Consider the following 16,173-nt stretch of genomic DNA (forward strand, 5'->3'; position numbering starts at 1 on the left):
CAGGAGGGAAGGACAGACGGAGGGAGAGGGGAGGAGAGATGGATGTCGGGGAGCTGCTAGGCCAGGCCGTGAGCCGGATTTCCTGTCAATGTGAGGGGCCCAGGCTGGCGGGCGTGGGGAGGGCGCGGGGTGGGTGTGGCTGTCGGAGGTCTGGCGCCCGAGCTCTGGCAGAGCGATGTCACCGCAGGCCCCTGAGCGCGTCCTCACGCTGAGCCCAGCCGTGGGCCTGGCAGCCGTGGGCCTGGCAGCCATGACCCACCTGTGTGCACTGAGGCAGGCGTCCCTGGGGGCTCTGGGGAGTGCCGGGCACGGGCTTGCTGGGCACAGGGTCCGGCCCTCGTCCGCCAGTGCCCCAGGAGGACGTGAGGGCTGAGCGTGTGGGGAGAGACCCCGGCCCACAGAGAACAGGATCGGCAGAGGCTTTCCGAGGCCGCCGGCTCATCAGGAGGGAGGGTGGGGAAGGGCCCTTATGTTGAGGGAGGGGTGGCGGCAGGGGAATGCTGTGCGCTTGGGGGTGGCTGGGACAAGGAGGCACAGACACACTTGGAGCGTCCCTATCTGACGAGGGACCGGAGAGCACGGAACAACTATGATAACACATGCAGTAAGCCCGTACCCACTTTTCTCTGCCGGCCCGTACGCTGCCTTTCTTTAAACCACGGTCAGCCCGGTCCCCCAGCCTTGGCTCCCTCCTGGCCCGCAGCGCTGCCCCGCCCTGAGCTGCTCCAGGACGAAGGGCATGAAGCCAAACGGAAGCTCCCACCTCCCCCCTTTATCGCGCGTGTGTTGGGGGTACTGTAGCATCGCCACGGCTGGAAAACGCTGCGGGCGGCAGGGTGTGCCGCTGGCCTGGGAGCCCAGACGGCAGGTCAGAGGCGGCACCTGCAGGGGGCCGGGCACAGAGGCACCTGGGACTTACCAGCCTGTGCCCCGTACTGACTGGAGGACGTGGGAGACACAAGGCGGTGGGGGCCGGCTCCCCACAGCATCCTCCAGATGGGGTGTCCCCCGACAGGTTGTCCTGTTCAAGACCAGCCCCTTGATAGCCCGCGGCCCAGTCCCACAGTCCAGAGCCCGTAGGCGCCCCAGGGGGACGCATTAACCAGCACATAAGGCCCTGGGTCCGCACTGAGGCTGATTTTCACGCTGAGGAGCTTCTCCCTCGGAGACATGGGGTGGGCGGCTCGGAGGAGAGAGTGGGGCCCAGGGTCCGGGGGGAGCACGAGGCAGGCCACAGAGGTGACACCGAGAGGGTCCCAGGGGCGAGGAGGAGCACCCGGGCGCTGGCCACGCGTGGGCCGCCTTGTCCCGGCGTGTTCTATGCTAGAGAGAGAGACTGACGGACAGAGGTGACTGCTGCGAGCCAACAGGGGGTGCCCCCGGGGGCCTGCGTAGGGCTGAGGCGTCTCCTCGGGATGAACGCCGTCTCATCCCTTCCAGCTCTAACGTGGTCCATGTGCCTGGCGTGAATGACATCCAGTCCTCCTCGTCAACCGGCCAGAACATGTCCCAGATCTCCCGGCAGCTGAACCAGAGTCAGGTGGCCTGGACAGGGAGCCGGCCACCCTTTCCCGGACAGGTAGGGGCTCCGGGGAGGGAGATGTTCCCAGGTCCAGGCGGGTCAGAGCACCCGGGAGGGGCCCAACAGCAGAGTCCCGTGCGCTTTCCGCGGCCAGAGTCCTGCCGTGGACGGGAAGCTGGGGGACAGGGCAGATCCACAGACACTCTGTGAGGAGCGAGCCCCCTCACCACTCTGGACCCCCGTCTGCCCCTGCCGGAGTGCATGAGGACCCCCAGCCCCGGGACACACACCGCTCCCTGGTAGGCACTGTGACATGGGCATCGGGTGGCCCAGGGGACTTCTCTGTGTGTTTGTAGTACCAGGCCCTCATCAGCAAAAGCCGTAGGACCCCATCCTTGTAGGGCGGGGGGTGACTTCACCCAGACCCGCCCCAGTTTCTGGACCCACACATGCTGGGCCAGGTTGGACCCAGGTGGGCAGGAGAACCGTGGGGAGTTGCCGTCAGCCCATGCGGCCTGGGGACCAGGACAGAGGCCTGTTGGTGACGCTTCCCTTCTCTTTGCTGTGTCCTGATCATAGCAAATCCCTTCGCAGTCCGGCAAGACTCAGTCATCTCCCTTTGGGATCGGCACGAGCCACACCTACCCGGCGGACCCGTCCTCCTACAGCCCCCTCTCCAGCCCAGCTACCTCCTCACCCAGCGGGAACGCCTACTCCAGTCTCGCCAACCGGACGCCAGGGTTCGGTAGGTGGGGAACCAGGGCAGGACTCTGCGGGAGAGCTGGCAGAAGCGCTTTCTCAACGTCCTGAGTTCGGGGGGCTGAGCCCCGAGCTCCCGGAACCCGGGGACCAAGCCTGGGGGTTTGCAGGTGCCGTGGTGTTCCTCGGTCGCTGGGGGCTTGGGTCTCGGCTGAGTGAGGCAACTTTGTCATGTTCAAGGCTCTGGGACCGTGGTCCTGTGTGCCGAAGTGCTGTTTTACCCCTTATGGCCTTGGCGAGGACGTTTGCATGCCCATGTCCAGAGCGCCCTTGTCTTGCTTCAGACACCCGGGTGGCCAACTCTGTGGGTCCGTCGTGTACATAAGAGACGCCGTAAGGTTCCCCCTCAGCTGATCGTCCCAGGAAGGATCCCGTCCCGTGTGAGAGCTCCTCTCCCAGCTTCACAGAACCTCAGGCCATAGGGGTTCGGTGGCCGCTCCCCGTGGTGCCGCCCCCCGTGGTGCCGCTTCCATGTGGGTCTGACGGGCCCGGGCCCCACCTCAATCGGGAGGGGCTGCCAGGCGCCCTGAGCCTCCTGAGCGGGGGCCCATCCTCTCTCAGGGCGGCCACTGTGACCCACCGCGGCTCACGGGGCGTCTCTCTGCAAGACGGACGCCCTCAGGCGAGCGTGGGGCTGAGCCCGCACACCCCGGTTTCCACCTGGCAAGTCAGCCCAGGGGAGCCGCAGTGTCCGCTGCGGGCCGCTCCCTGTCCCGCCCGGGCACAGCACTTCCTCGCCAGCCGTGTCCCTGTTCATTCACATGGAGCACGTTTTCCTGCTCGGCTTCAAGCCAAGCCTGAGTATTGTCCCCCAGCGGGAGCTCAGCCACATGGTCCCCGTTTCTGGAGGGAAGGGTCTCCGGCCTCTTGCTCGTTCTAGCCTGCTGGACACCCAACTCAGAAACCTCTGGACTCTGGAAGCCGCTGGCCCCCAGGGAGCCCCTACCCCCTGGTCTTTGCCTCGGCTGCCGATGGGAGAGGGTCCCCATCCGGGCACAGCGGCCACGCCCCCATTGGTCTCTGGCTGCCAAGCATTCACAGGACCCGCCGACAGTTAGGACCACAGTTGGTGCTTACCAGACGCTCACGACCTACTCGGCACAGGCACGTCTGAATTCCCATAACTCTCACGGCAGCCGGAAGAGGGAGATGCCTGATTTCTCCCATTTCACAGATAGATAAACTGAGGCGTGGTGAGGTCAGATAGAGGTCACAGTACCCTTATGTCCAGACTCTGCTTGCCCCTGTTGTCTGATCTGTTGTTAGGGGCACATGGGACTTAGGTGGGGACTGGGTGTCCCGGCGGAGGTTTCTTGATTCATACCAATGAGGGGCTGGGCCCCTCTGCCTGAGTGCGCGGAGACCACGGACAGGGCTCCTGCAGTCTCACCATCAAGCCCTCCTTTGTTGACCTTGACCCAGCAGGGCAGGAGGAAGCGGTCTCTTGTGTTTGGAAACCAGGCCCGGGGAAGAGGTCAGGGAGCAAGGGAGGAACTTGGGGTGGGGGCCAGTCTTGGTGGGCATGGGCTGCCTAAGGACAGCTGTGGGTCAGTGGCAGGAGACCCCAGCAGAGGAGGGGACGGTGGTGCAGCGGGGCCCAGAGGGTAGGGCAGGCCGTGCAGCCAGTGGAAAACCAACAGCCTCGACTCCAAGGGGCTCCAGGGAAACGGGGTCTGCGGAGGCGGGCGTGGGGGGCAGGCGTTGGTCAGGTCGGAGAGAAGAGAGTGTGCCTGTGGTTCGTGAACGAGGGCGTGCTCCCGAGCCAGTGGGAGGGTGCAGGGAAGACAGAGGTAGAGAAGGGGTGCGTGGGGAAGAGGCAGAGGCGTCTGCTGATGGTGCCAGCCGCTGGGTGAACACAAGCCCGCAGACCCGCCAACCGCGCTCCTGCGGGCAGGGGACTCCCGCCTCGCCGTGCGCGGGACCCAAGTGCCCCCTGCAAGGGCACAGCGAGATGGCCGTGCCGTGGGGCCTGCTGGTCGGGTCCGGAGGGTGCGCAGGCCCAGCCCCCAACCCCCCACGGTACCCAGCTCAGCGAGCTGTCCTGGGCTGGATTCCGGAGCCCCGACGGCCCTGTCTCATAGGCAGGCGTCTGGGAGAGCTGGGGAGCCGGCCATCACCAAGTGCGGGCCCGGGTGACTGACATCAGGGGAACGGGCCATGCCCGGGCTTCTGCAGGGGCTCCTCGAGGGGGCCGGTGTATGGGGTTCCCTCCTTGAATGAGGCATCCAGCCTCCTCGTCCCGGCTCCTTCCGTGAGCCGCAGGCTCCTTTCACTCCCCTGACTTCCAGGAGTCAGACCAAAGCTCTCCCGCCATTTCGGGGCTGTGGACAGACCCCGAGCCGTGTGACTGATGCATTTGTGTTTCCAGTCCTGGTTCCGGTTTCGGCTTGCCACGGGTCTTACCTCATTTGACAGGGAGAGTCTGGAAGCAGGACTAGAACACTTCACTGAGGGGCTGACAAGTGCAGGTGCTGCTTCCTAACAGCTGGGTGGGGAGGGTGCGGCTGACGGGGCGCAGACAGGGCACAGACGCCACACCTGTCGTAGGGCTCGGAGCACTTCCTACAATGACCCTTAGCTAATGGGGTTGCCGGAACGCCCTGGCGAGGACAGGCAGTTGAACCTGTGTGGCAGCTTCCTGCTCCAAGCCTGGAGGTTCCACCTCCCCAAAGGTGTGTCTGTGTGGGGGACAGAGCCTCGCAGCAGTAAGTGGACTGGCCAGGGACTGGGGGCCTCGGCTGGTCGCTCCCCAGTCGGAGCCTACAGGAGCTGCCGCTGGGCCTCCCACATGCTGCCAGTCCCCATGCTGCAGACAGAAAAACATCTGAACCAGGAGAGAAGCCCCTTCCATGTGTGCCTGTGAGTCTCTCCAGCACCTTCAGTGGACAAAGTCTAACCTCGCCCAGCGGGTTTGGGAGACGTGTTTCCGGCCTGCCGCTCCTACCCCACAAGGCAGCGCGAAGAGGGATGAGCGTGCAGCCGAGAGGCGGTAAACCCACAGCACGTGCCGAGCCCCGAGACCTGAGGTCCCTGAATGCCAGCGTCTCCATCTCTGCCACCCGCCTGCCGGTGCGTCCGTGTGTCTTGGGGAAATGCAGGGCCAAGCACACGGCTGCGCAGGGAAAGTGGCCCAAGGGGCCAGGGCAGACCAGGCGCTCCTCCTCGGACTAGCCCAGGGTCTAAATGACGTGACCGCCTCACCCACGCGCTTCCAGACACAGAGACTGGGCAGGCAGGGACAAGCCATCGCTTCCTGCCTCCGCGTGTCCCAGTTTAGGAAGAGGCAGCCGACCCACCCCGCTCATGCCCGGCACGAGTCCGTGCAGATCCTCTCGGGTCACAGCAGATAACACGACGGGGTGAGTGCAAGCGTCTTTTCTGAGGCTCAAGAAATGCGTCGGTCATGTCCCCGGCCCTCCCGGAGGGAGCCCTGTCCGTCTGCACGCCTGCTTCGGAGAGGGAGACGGAGAGAACGTGTCGTTGCACAAGGGTCTGAAGATGTTTGCAGCGGGAAGGGGCATGAGAGAGGAGGGACGCCGGGCAGGGGCGGCGGGGGAGGAGTGGGCATCTCCGCGACCTGGAACGTGTGCAGACACCACACCCCGAACCTCCAGGCCCTGCCCTCGACTCAGCCGTGTGCCTTCTCACCAGCAATTTAGGGAATCAGAGACCGACCCACCGCTCCCAGTTAGCGATGAAGAATGAGGTCTTGGGCAGAAAGCACGGGAAACGGGTCCTCGGGGGGACGTGGAGGAGCCCCACCCAGAGGCATTTCTAGAACAAGCTGGCACTTGGATGCTCTTGGCTGACTCTGTCCACGAGGCCTCCCAGCGTCAGTGCTGTGGACGTTTTGAGCCACGTTAATTCTCTGTCTCAGGAGCTACCTTGTTCGTGTGGCTGTTCAGCTGTGTCCCCAGCACCCCCCACCCGCCCCCTTGCATTTATGATCGCGAGAGGTATCTCTAGACGTGTCCCCTGCACATCAGGGTCACCCTGGGTAGACCCACTGTGCCCCGGCCGCAGAAGGCCTCTGAGCAGCAGTTCCCGCAGCTCTGGGATCCTCAGGAGAAGCTCACCGGAAACCGTCAGCAAGTGACCTGACGGCCTCGGACGCCGAACGACTGTCTTGGGAGGAAGATGCCGTCCCTCCCTGCTGCCACCTAGGAACCCACACGCTTCTCTGGGTTCTGAAGTCTGGTCCGAAAGGCCACCCACTTGGCCCTGACAGTGGGAACGCCGCGCGCGCTCTGCTTGGGCCGCGGGGCTGACAGGGCACCCACCTTCAGCCAGGGCCGCAGCAGCCCAGACTGGGCTCAGGAAGCCGGCAGAACAAAGACGGGATGGCCGGAGCCCAGCTCCCAGTTTGCAGCCGTACACACGCAGCTTCCAGAGCAACACGGCGTTTGAGGATGTCGGTGACCCCTGGGGTTTTCTCCAGAAAGTGGCTTGTGGCCGCATCGTGGGTGCAGGCCACATTTCTCGCCCGCTCAGCGTCGGTCTGTGGTTGGGCGGTGTGGCTCCACGGGCCGGGGTCTGGGCTGAGAGCACCCGGCGCTGCGTGTCGCAGTCACTGCTGTTCTGTGAGTGCAGAGGTCACGCGTGCGGCTCAGAGCTACGCGGACTCCGTAACAGGGGCCGGAAGAACGGCCTCCCCGGGACCCTCCCATCTGACGGCGTGAACGCAGCCCGCTGGTCACGGCCGGGGAGACGCTCCCGAGGAAGACCATCAGCTGTGACATCGCTTCCCTGTCCCCCGACGCAGCGTACACCCCCTTGCCGCGCTCGGGGCCATCCTGATGACCCGGACCCCCGTCTGCTGCCCCCGCAGAACTGGGCTTAGTTGCCCCCGTGGCCAAGGCTCTCTGCTCCGTGTCCGTGTCCGGGGCCTGGTGGGCGTCGGATATAAACTGTCAGTGTCCCAAGTGAACGCACGCGAGCCCTGTGTCAGAGAGACCTTGGTTCCAAGGGGGCTCCGGCAGTTCGGGTGGACGGGCAGATTTTCCGAGGCTTCAGTTCCTTGTCTGGGAGCGGTGGGAGATGCGGCCGTCTCCGCGTCAGAGGGAAGAGGAAGTGAGATCAGGTCGATGCCCAGCACACACCTGTTTCCAGAAGTACCACGTCCCCCCATCCTCGGCTCTTTATGCCGTTCCCGAAGCGATCCCGATAACTGTTTTTTCTACTGCAAACATTCAAGAAGAGCCTGTCCTTTCCCGGCAGTGTAAGAATGGATTCTGCAAGCGTGCATGGTGTGTGCTGAGTACAAGCGAGCCCATCGGTCTCCAGGCTTCGGCCCCACCGTCTGCCTGGTCTCCGGCAGTCCCTGAGACTGACTGACATGGGAACGTGTGTTCCCGTCTCCGGTTCCGCACCGATGAGTGCCGGGAAGCGTCCGAGGGAGCAGAAGTAAGGGTTGAGAAGACATAAGGCCACGCAAGCGGAGAGTGGGCTCGGGAAGCTCGCATCCAGTGGGGCTCTGGACGTGGGCAGAACCCTCCGGGCGCAAAGGGGGTCCGTGATTGGGGGCAGGTGGGCCACCTGGGAAGGGGTGGCAGGGGGCAGGGTGGGTGCAAAGCAGAAGTGGGGCTGCACAGGCTCTCGGGGCCCTGGCAGGCTGGGCTGGTTTGGGGCAGTTTTAGGAAGATGACGGGGAGCTGTGGATTCCGGAGACCGCTGCTGGCCCGGGACGGAGGGAAGCAGACGGGCCCAGAGGTGCGGTGTTCAGGGCCGTGGGCTGGACGTGAGCGTCCTTCGCTGGGCTTTCCCCACGGGGACAGTCTGGAGAGGGGAGATGCTGGCTTCAGGCACGGGGACGCCGGACACTTCTCAGAGACTTGGCTGTGGCCCCAGGACGGGAGCCTAGAGAAGCAGACGGCACACATCCAACAAGCGGAGATGCGGACCACACGCGGGCCACACGCGGGCCACAGGGCTCCTGGCCATCCACCGGCTCTGTCAGTTCCTCCCGCCACCCTACGCTCCAGGACTCAGGCACCGTGTACCGTGCGGACATCCCCGCAGTGGCCTCCTTCTGACCAGTTCCTTCCTTGCCTCTCGGCCCTGGACGGCCGTGTTCCTGACCGCGCAGGCGTGTGCAGGCCACTCCTCCACGTGCCTGGGAACCCTGCGTTCCTGCCACCCTCACTGTGGGACACCCGAGCTGTGGCTCGCCCTCAGCCCATCACACTTGGACCCTTATCCCCGGAACCACCTGCAGGTCCCTGGACGGGGCCACCTGAGCCCGGCACCCGCTCAGCTGCTGACTGTCCCCCTACCGGGCTCTTCTACTTTTGGGACAAGTTAGGTGTCCCCCTGAGAGATGGCACTTTTGCCGCTCTCCCGGGTCACAGTGGCTCCCGCCCGCGTGGTGCTGCCGTGCCCCTTCCCCCGCCGTGCTGTGAGCTCCCCCGGAGGCACCGTCCCGCTCTCCCGCCTGTGTGCACACCTGCACCAAGCCTGGGCTGGGCCCAGAGCCCAGGACCCCCGCGTGTGAATCAGGGGGACTCAGTGGTGGCCATAGCTGGAAGGAAAAGTGGAGCGAATTAATTCCTGACGGGCAAGACCCCAGCGAGGAGTCGCTGTTGTGGCCGGCGGGGGCCGCGCAGGGCCTCCTGAGCAGCGGTCACCCCCCACCACCGCCCCCTGCCAGGTCCATTATGACAGCTCCCCTGGTCTGCCCTGCCATCGCCTCCTGCGAGGGCGACCGGGCCCCTCCACGCTCCCCGGGCAGCAGGTGGGCCGGCCTGTGCCTCAGGCGGCCTCCTCACTGCGCCCCTGCCCCCGGCGCTGCTGCGTGGACTGTTCTCGACGTTTGGATACCCAGACCGGCCCGCGGACACGCTGCTTTGTGAGAAGTCCCCTGGCCTCGGGATCTGTGAGCGTGAGGAGAAGATGCGTTTTTCTTAAACAGCAGAGTCCTGTGAGCACAGTCGATTCTAATCCCTGATCCGGAAGCTGGGAGTCCCGCCCCGTCTGATTGTAGGGCTGACTTCCTCTCCCCAGCCGTTGCCGTGCGGGGTTCGGGGCGCACCCGTCGGGAGGCCGTAGGGAGAACATAAGTGTTCTGTTGTAACTTTCGTGTCTCGGGTCGTGTGTCAGATATGTGTGTGTGAGACAGACAGAGACGGGGACAGAGGAGGAGGCTGGGGCTCTCCCTGAACACTTAGTGGCCTCAGCTCCGGGAGCCCAGCGTCCGTCCTCAGGGAGGACGGTGGCCCGCAGGGAGCACCAGAGCCGTTGGGAAGAGCAGAGACGTTCCTGAGCTTTTCTGGCGGAGCCTCCGGATAGCTCATCCTCTTAGGCTGAAACTTTAAAGCAGTTTAGACAGGTTTGTGCCCCTGCTTCCTACTGGGTTCCCCCGTTGTGTGTTCCCTGTGAGGTGTAAGAGGCCAGGCCACCATCCTTACACGTTACCGTGCTCGTTCCTACGAGGAAGCGCTTCGGGTCTGAACCCCAGTGCCTTTGGTCTCAAGCCGTCTGGGACTAAGAAACCCTCGGAGGCAAGAGGAGAGGCCGTGGCTCTGGGCGCCTGTGGAAGGACCTCGTGGAATGCCACGTGTGGCCTCAGCAAGTTACCTGAAACCTGTGAGGGTAGCAGAGCTCAGGGCACACTGAGGTGACTTCCTCCTCCGGCCGAGTCAGGCTCCTGCAGAGAGCAGCCTGGGGACAAGGGGTCTGCAGGGGCAGAGAGGCCTTCCCTCCGGGGGCCTGCAGGGGTACTGTGTGGAGGGCTTGTCTCCGCCCACGCTCAGGGCCCCCCCAGACACGCCCCTGCCCAAGCTCCGTGCAAGCCCACTCAGGGCACCAGGGCTCCAAGGCTTTGAGCCCCCTGCCCCCGGCAGGGCGCCCTGGGAGAGCCCCCCACCACGTCCCTGCACCCCTTAACAGGAGCTCCTGCTTCAGTCTCACCCCCCAGCCGTGTGGTGCAAAGGAGACCTGTAACCCGCCGGTTCCTGCGAGCACACGGGGGACCGTGCACACGCTGTCCCGCCTGCCCGACGGAGCACGCCGTTCACAAGCGTGGGGCACGCTGGGCTGCCGTGGCTCTCGGTCTCGCGGGGCTGCGACACGGCTGTTAAAGGCGGTGTCTTGTACGTCGGGTCTTTCAGCCGAGAGTGGACAGAGTAGCGGGCAGTTCCAAGGGCGGCCGTCGGAAGTCTGGTCGCAGTGGCAAAGCCAGCACCACGGCCAGCAGAGCGGCGATCAGCACCCGCACCAGCAGCCCGGCCAGACCGAAGTGTTCCAGGTAAATCCAGCCAGCACAGCCTTCTCGTAGGTACCGGCGCCTTCTCTCTGCTTCCTTTCCCCTCGCTCTCTGCTGCGGCCCCTACTGGTCCTTAGGGGTCCGGGTCCTGGCCCAGCCTGGGGGGAGGGGCCGGGAGCTGAGGCCTCAGCTGTCCTCCCTGCTTGAGGACACCTGGGCCCTTCACAGCAGTCATTGTTGGAGACCCTCCTGGCCATCCCTCGTGATGGCAGCCCTGACCTAGCTGTGCAGCTGGAGGGGACCCTGTGACAGCCCCTCAGAGCAGTGCTTGGTCCCCATGGGGTTTCCCTGGCCCCACCTTCAGTCAGAAGTTTCCCCTGGAGGAAGGTTCCAGATGGAGGCCTGAGCCTGTCAGTGACCCCTGAGCCACGGGCTTGGCCTGTCCCATTGGCCTGCGTGAGGAGCTCCTCCCCTAGAGCCGAGGCACCACAATCCCCGTCACCGTCACGCCCAGAGCTCCAGGTCTGCCCAGCAAAGCAGGGATGGGCAGGAAGCCCATGGAGGGAGGGATTGGAATTGGAGGCCCCCCAGTTGGTGACCCCACCTTCCCAAGGGAGGGTCCACTCTCCTTGTCCCTAGCACCTGTCCCACCCAGCCAAGCAACTTCTCCGCAGGCAAAGGTCTAGAACCCAGAGGTCCCTCTCGATCTCCAGAGGGGCAGCGTTCTGACCTCCCTCCTCCGTCCTTATGCCTCACAGCCACGTGTAAGGCAGAATTCCCCAACCAGGTTGTTCATACTCACGAGGCTGAAAAGAATTCTTGGTCAGAGAAGTTCGAGAAACACTGACTGAGCAAATTATTCAGGTTCTTGCCTGCGGTCCTTATCAGAGCCTTTATTATACTCATAAGCACTGAGGATTTTTAGGAGGTAGGCAGAGTGTGCCATTTCCCAAACTCCCTCGTCCACTGAATTCTTTTCTCCAAGAGTATCTCATGGGCCGGAATCTGACAGAACACACTTTGAGAAATTTGCCAGATGGGATTGAAATTGTGCTATTCTCTAGGTGGGCAGTCTGAGGCCCACAGAACCTGAGGGGCTTGTTGGAAGTGAAGCCCGACCACACAGGCATATGGCTGTGCCCTCACAATACGCACGAGCCTGGCCCTGAGTTTATGTTGCATTTTGAGCATCGGCCATGGGTCCCTTGCTGGGTGCCCGGCCAGATTCACCACCCCGCAGGGTCCCTGTCCACCCGGTGTCCTGGCTCAGCCTCACACGGACACGGGTTATGTCCTGAGGTTGTGTTGAACTGCTGAGACACCAGTCCCAGGGGCAAGCAGCTTCCCATCTCTGGGCATTTGAGGACCCCGAGTGTCCCCCAGACACCCAGAGCCCATCGCGGGGCCGCCCCCTGGGCAGGGGGATGGATGAGCACGAGGGCGAGTGGCAGGCTGGGCTCCTGGGGCGTGCGAGTGCCCGGGACGATGAGCTGACCCCGCGGCTTTCTTCTCCGCCCTCCCGCAGGACATGCTGCCCATGCCCGGAGATCCGACCCAGGGGACCGGCAACTATAACATCGAAGACTTCGCGGACCTGGGCATGTTCCCGCCGTTTTCTGAGTAGCGGCAGGCAGAGTGCGGCCGGCGCTGGGCAGAGCCCCACGCGCGATGCCGGCCCCCCCCATGTTGGCGGGGCCCCCCCACACCCTGCTTGCCCCGCCGCGGGACCCCCCAGCAGAAGGCATCTCACCCCCCCACCACCCCCGGCACAGCACCGCTCAGGCCACGGCCAGGGGTGCCCAGCCACCCGCCGGGAGCCCCGGTAGACATGGGGGGGCGGGCGTTGTATTTATTGTACTTTTTCTGTGTATGTTTGGGAGGTGAGTCTGCTGGGCCCTCGAGGTCTGGTTGTGAATAATGTCGTAGTCGCCCGTGTTCACCTGGAAGACGTCCAGTCACAGTCCCGAGTGCCCAGGCCTGCCTGGGACATGGGTTTCTTCTTGCCTTCGACGTCTGTGGACAGGTGGGGCTCGGGCGCTGGAAGGGGGGTGAGCAGGACGCGTGGCCTTTGTCGTCCGAGCTAGGACCCAGAGGAGGCCCCCACACCCCGTCCCCGGCTCAGCCAAGTCTGTGTGTGCCTCTGTCCGTCCGTCCCTCGTGCTGTGGGGTGTGTGTGCTCTGTGCAGTGTGACGTGAATCCCTGTCCCAGTGTGTGTGCCGTGCCCCATGTGTGTCGTGTGGCCAGAGTAAGCCGCCAGGATCCAGGGCTGTCGGGCCGGGCAGAGCAGGCTGGCATTTCAGTGTCCCCCAAGCCCTGGCTGGGAACGAGCTTGTTTCAATGGGTCCCCTCCCGCATCCAGGCGCCCCTCTGAGAGGATGCGGCCACCTCCTCTTCCAGGAGGCCCCCGAGGGAGTGCGGGCCCTTCCCGCTTACCCGTGGGTGTCCCCCACCCGGCTCCCAGCCCACGCCTGCGAGGGCCCACCTTGAGGTCACAGAGCCCGAGGGAAAGCAGGATGTCCAAGCCTCCCCGTCCTTCTGTGCCTCCTCCCCCAGCACCCGCCGTGGCAGCCACAGCACTCTCGGTGACCCTGGACAGGGGCAGGCGCGGACCCCTGTGCAGAGACAGGCTCTTAGAAACACCTCCCACCAGCGCCTCGTGGGGGCCGAGTGAGGGTCTGTGAGGCACAAGGCCGGGCTTCGCAGTGTGATTCTGATACATGCTCCCCGGGGCCTTGCATTGCCCAGGGGGGTCTCATGACGGGAGGAAGAGTGACTCTAGAAGCTTCTGCCCGGCTGAGCCCATGGTCGCTGGCTTGCTGTGTTTCCCTGTCTCCGTGACCTCGCGTTCCCGTGCGCCATGCACTGAGGCGGGCTCCCAGCCTCTTGCTTCTGACTTTCCTGACAGCCGCGCGTCTGTTCGTCCCCCTCCTCCGGGGGCTCGCGGACTCCCGTGCGGGGCGGAAGCCACGCTCGCCCCGGGCAGGTGGGGGTGTCCTCCCAGGAAGTCCCCGGATCCCTCCCAGGGCCTCCAGGCAGAACTTCTCAGGCACTGGCTCAGAAATACCCCACCCCGGGATTTCGGAGGGATTTTGGAAGACCCCGCGGAGTGCGGGGGCTTCTGAGCTGCCTGAGGGCAGAGTGAGCCCAGCCTGCGGGAAGGAGCGGGGTGGGGGGTTGCACGAGCCTCTGCTTTGCTGTGCGTTAAGCGCCAGCCCCGTGGGAGTCCAGAGGGGATCGCTGTGCCCTGTCTCGCTGGGGGCTACACCGGCAGAAGTCCAGCATTGTGCGGTGGTCAGCGGTGGCCAGGAGTCAGCTGTGGGTGCTCCCGGCTCCAAGACAGAGTCCACGCGGGCTGAACCGTTCCCAGAGCGGCTCTTAGTCCTGGGACTTGGGTGGAGCCAACCCCATGCACCGCAACAGTGCCAGAGCCAGAGAGGGATTCCCCCGTGTGGGCCCTGCCCTTGGGGTCCCCTCCGCCCCCCGCAGCCTGAGCCAACCCCAAGGAGGGGCACGATCATTTCCAAGAAAGGTACAGAAATCACTTTCAGATCAGAGAATAATCTGATTCATGGTTTCTCCATGAAACGGAAACAGACTTTCTGTGGCCTTTCACCTGTGAGTTTGGAAGTTTTGGGCTTTCGTGTTCGTTTTTTTGTTTCCCGGAGAGAACTGGGGGTTTCCTGAGAGGTGCCCCTCAGCCTGACGCTGTGACCCGGGGCTGTGCTGGACACCAGGGGGGTGTGGGAGGGCCGGGAGAGCCTGGTCCCCAACAGCCCTGCGACCACTTCTGTCTGTCCCTGAAGGCTCCATCTTGGAAGGTGGGGACCGCCGGTGACCGTAGGCCGGGCGTGATGGGAATGTCGTGACTGGGCGGCCGGGCTCCTGGCCTCCCAGCCCCATCCCAGGAGCGCCCACAGGGAAGCCGATGGCAGTCCGACCGGCTGGTGTGAACGCTCTGGCCTCTCCACTCCCCACCCCGCTCCTTGCTTGTGATTCCTGGAAGCCATCCCGTGGCCAGTACAAAAACAGGACTGGAAGGATCTCTGACCCAAGAGATGTCACCTCGAGGAATCTTGTGACACACCAGAAGAAGAGTTCAAGCTGCTGAGGGTCTCATCCCGGTTTGGAGGAGAGAGCCCCGTGCCAGGCCAGGGCAGCCAAGAGGGGACCGTGCGTGGACCCAGCTGTTGGCGCGTCCTCCAGCCAGGCCCAGCCCAGACTCCTGTCCCGCCGGAGGCGCAGCCCAGCTGGGCCAGGACTCCCTCCCTCACTCCTGCCTGCTCTCCTTGAGCCCGGAGGGTGGGCCTCCCACAGAACAGGCCGGGGCTGCAGCGGCCTGGGCCCTGGGCGAGGACACGAAGCAGCCATTTTGAGGCTCACCCAAGACTTGGCTAGTGATGGTGGCCATGGGCAAGGAGGTTCTAGAACATTCTACCTAGATGTCCCTCCCACGAGTTTTGTCTTTAGCTGCGGTTTCAGGGAGTGACAGCACCATCACAAGCAGCCGCATTCTCCTCGGCGTCCCGAGACATGCAATGCACCCCTACGCTGTTTCACGCGCCCGTTACAGAGTGGGAGCTGCTGAGAGTTGAGGGAACTTCCTTCGGGGGCTCGGACCTCTCGGCCAGTGAAGAGACCATGTCTCCCCCAGATTAGCCACATGTGACCGGGACCTCCCATACATGTCCGCTAGCCTTCACCAAGGGACGGGACAACCCCGGGGAACTGAGCCGTGATCTCGGCCTCGTACGCCCGCCCCTGGGAGCCTCCGAGCTCTGCCCGGCCCACGGGCTCCCTGCCAGTATGGCCTGTCATGGAGCCAGACCGACCAAAGTGTTGGTGCGTCACGAGTCAGGGCACAAGTGGGCTTGGCTGTTCCTTGTCGGGGGTCCCTTCCCCCTCCCCCCACCAGCTCCTCGCGGGGTGTGCTGAGGGGCCCCTCCACCTTTCCCTTGGCTGCCCGGGCCCAACCCAACTAGAGAGGCACCCCGCCGGGCTGCAGGCCACTGTTCACCTAGAGATGTGCCTGGATCTGGTGGCCAAAGCTGGTGTTGTGGTCCAGCAGCCCCCCAAAGCCTGCGTGGGGCCACCCACTGGGGAGGGGCCAGGCTGGCCGGATGTGGGGCGACTGGCTCCCCGGGACAGCCTTGTTCTTCGGCGAGGACGGGCTTCGTGGACTCTGTAAGCACGCCATCATCTCCCTTGTAGCCTTTCTTCGTATGGCTGTGAGCTGTGCTGTGGATACATCCTCCTGTGTATTTCTGGAATGTTCTCTCGGACTAACGGTTATTGAGTTGGTTGTGTATATGTGTAACTAATGTAACTGCCTTTTCAGATTTCATCACAATAAAGATGACTTGGCTCTGAACAGTGAATCGTGCGGCCAGCGTTGTGACTGAGCGGTCTGGAGAGACGTCTCCTGGGCTTGGGGGTGCGTCTGGCTTCACGCCTCTCGCTCCTGCTGAGGGCTCTGCTCTGTCTCTCACTGCCGGCCAGGAGCGGAGAGTCCCTGGGCGCTAACGAGGGGCCCTTTTGGGGGTCTGGCTACATAGGAGAGAAAGGTGCTTGCCCTTATCGACAGGCACAGCTCTCCAGGAGGCTCTGTGCTGCTCTGTGACTCATGAGAGACCTGGGCTATGTGCTTGTCCGTCCCAGTTCCTACATGATGAACCCAGACTCGAGAAGTGCAGG

The 16,173-nt window shown here is 64.1% G+C and overlaps 1 protein-coding gene across 6 annotated transcripts in view; it reads left to right on the top strand.

Moving 5' to 3' along the window:
- ARNT2 (aryl hydrocarbon receptor nuclear translocator 2) overlaps positions 1–15,857 on the top strand; it is a 142,251-nt gene extending 126,394 nt beyond the window's left edge. For 3 of the 6 annotated variants that reach the window (XM_059179824.1, XM_059179827.1, XM_059179826.1), the window contains exons 16-19: positions 1,441–1,579; positions 2,102–2,267; positions 10,387–10,523; positions 12,007–15,857. In XM_059179824.1, coding sequence (XP_059035807.1) covers positions 1,441–1,579; positions 2,102–2,267; positions 10,387–10,523; positions 12,007–12,105 — 541 coding nt within the window. In that variant the 3' untranslated portion in view covers positions 12,106–15,857. Of the gene's footprint in view, positions 1–1,440; positions 1,580–2,101; positions 2,268–10,386; positions 10,554–12,006 lie in introns of all 6 variants that reach the window. The other 3 variants (XM_059179828.1, XM_059179829.1, XM_059179825.1) reach the window with 3 other exon arrangements.
- The last annotated feature ends 316 nt before the right edge of the window (positions 15,858–16,173 follow it).

This window comes from Mustela lutreola, chromosome 7, assembly GCF_030435805.1.
Source record: "Mustela lutreola isolate mMusLut2 chromosome 7, mMusLut2.pri, whole genome shotgun sequence".
Taxonomy (NCBI): domain Eukaryota; kingdom Metazoa; phylum Chordata; class Mammalia; order Carnivora; family Mustelidae; genus Mustela; species Mustela lutreola.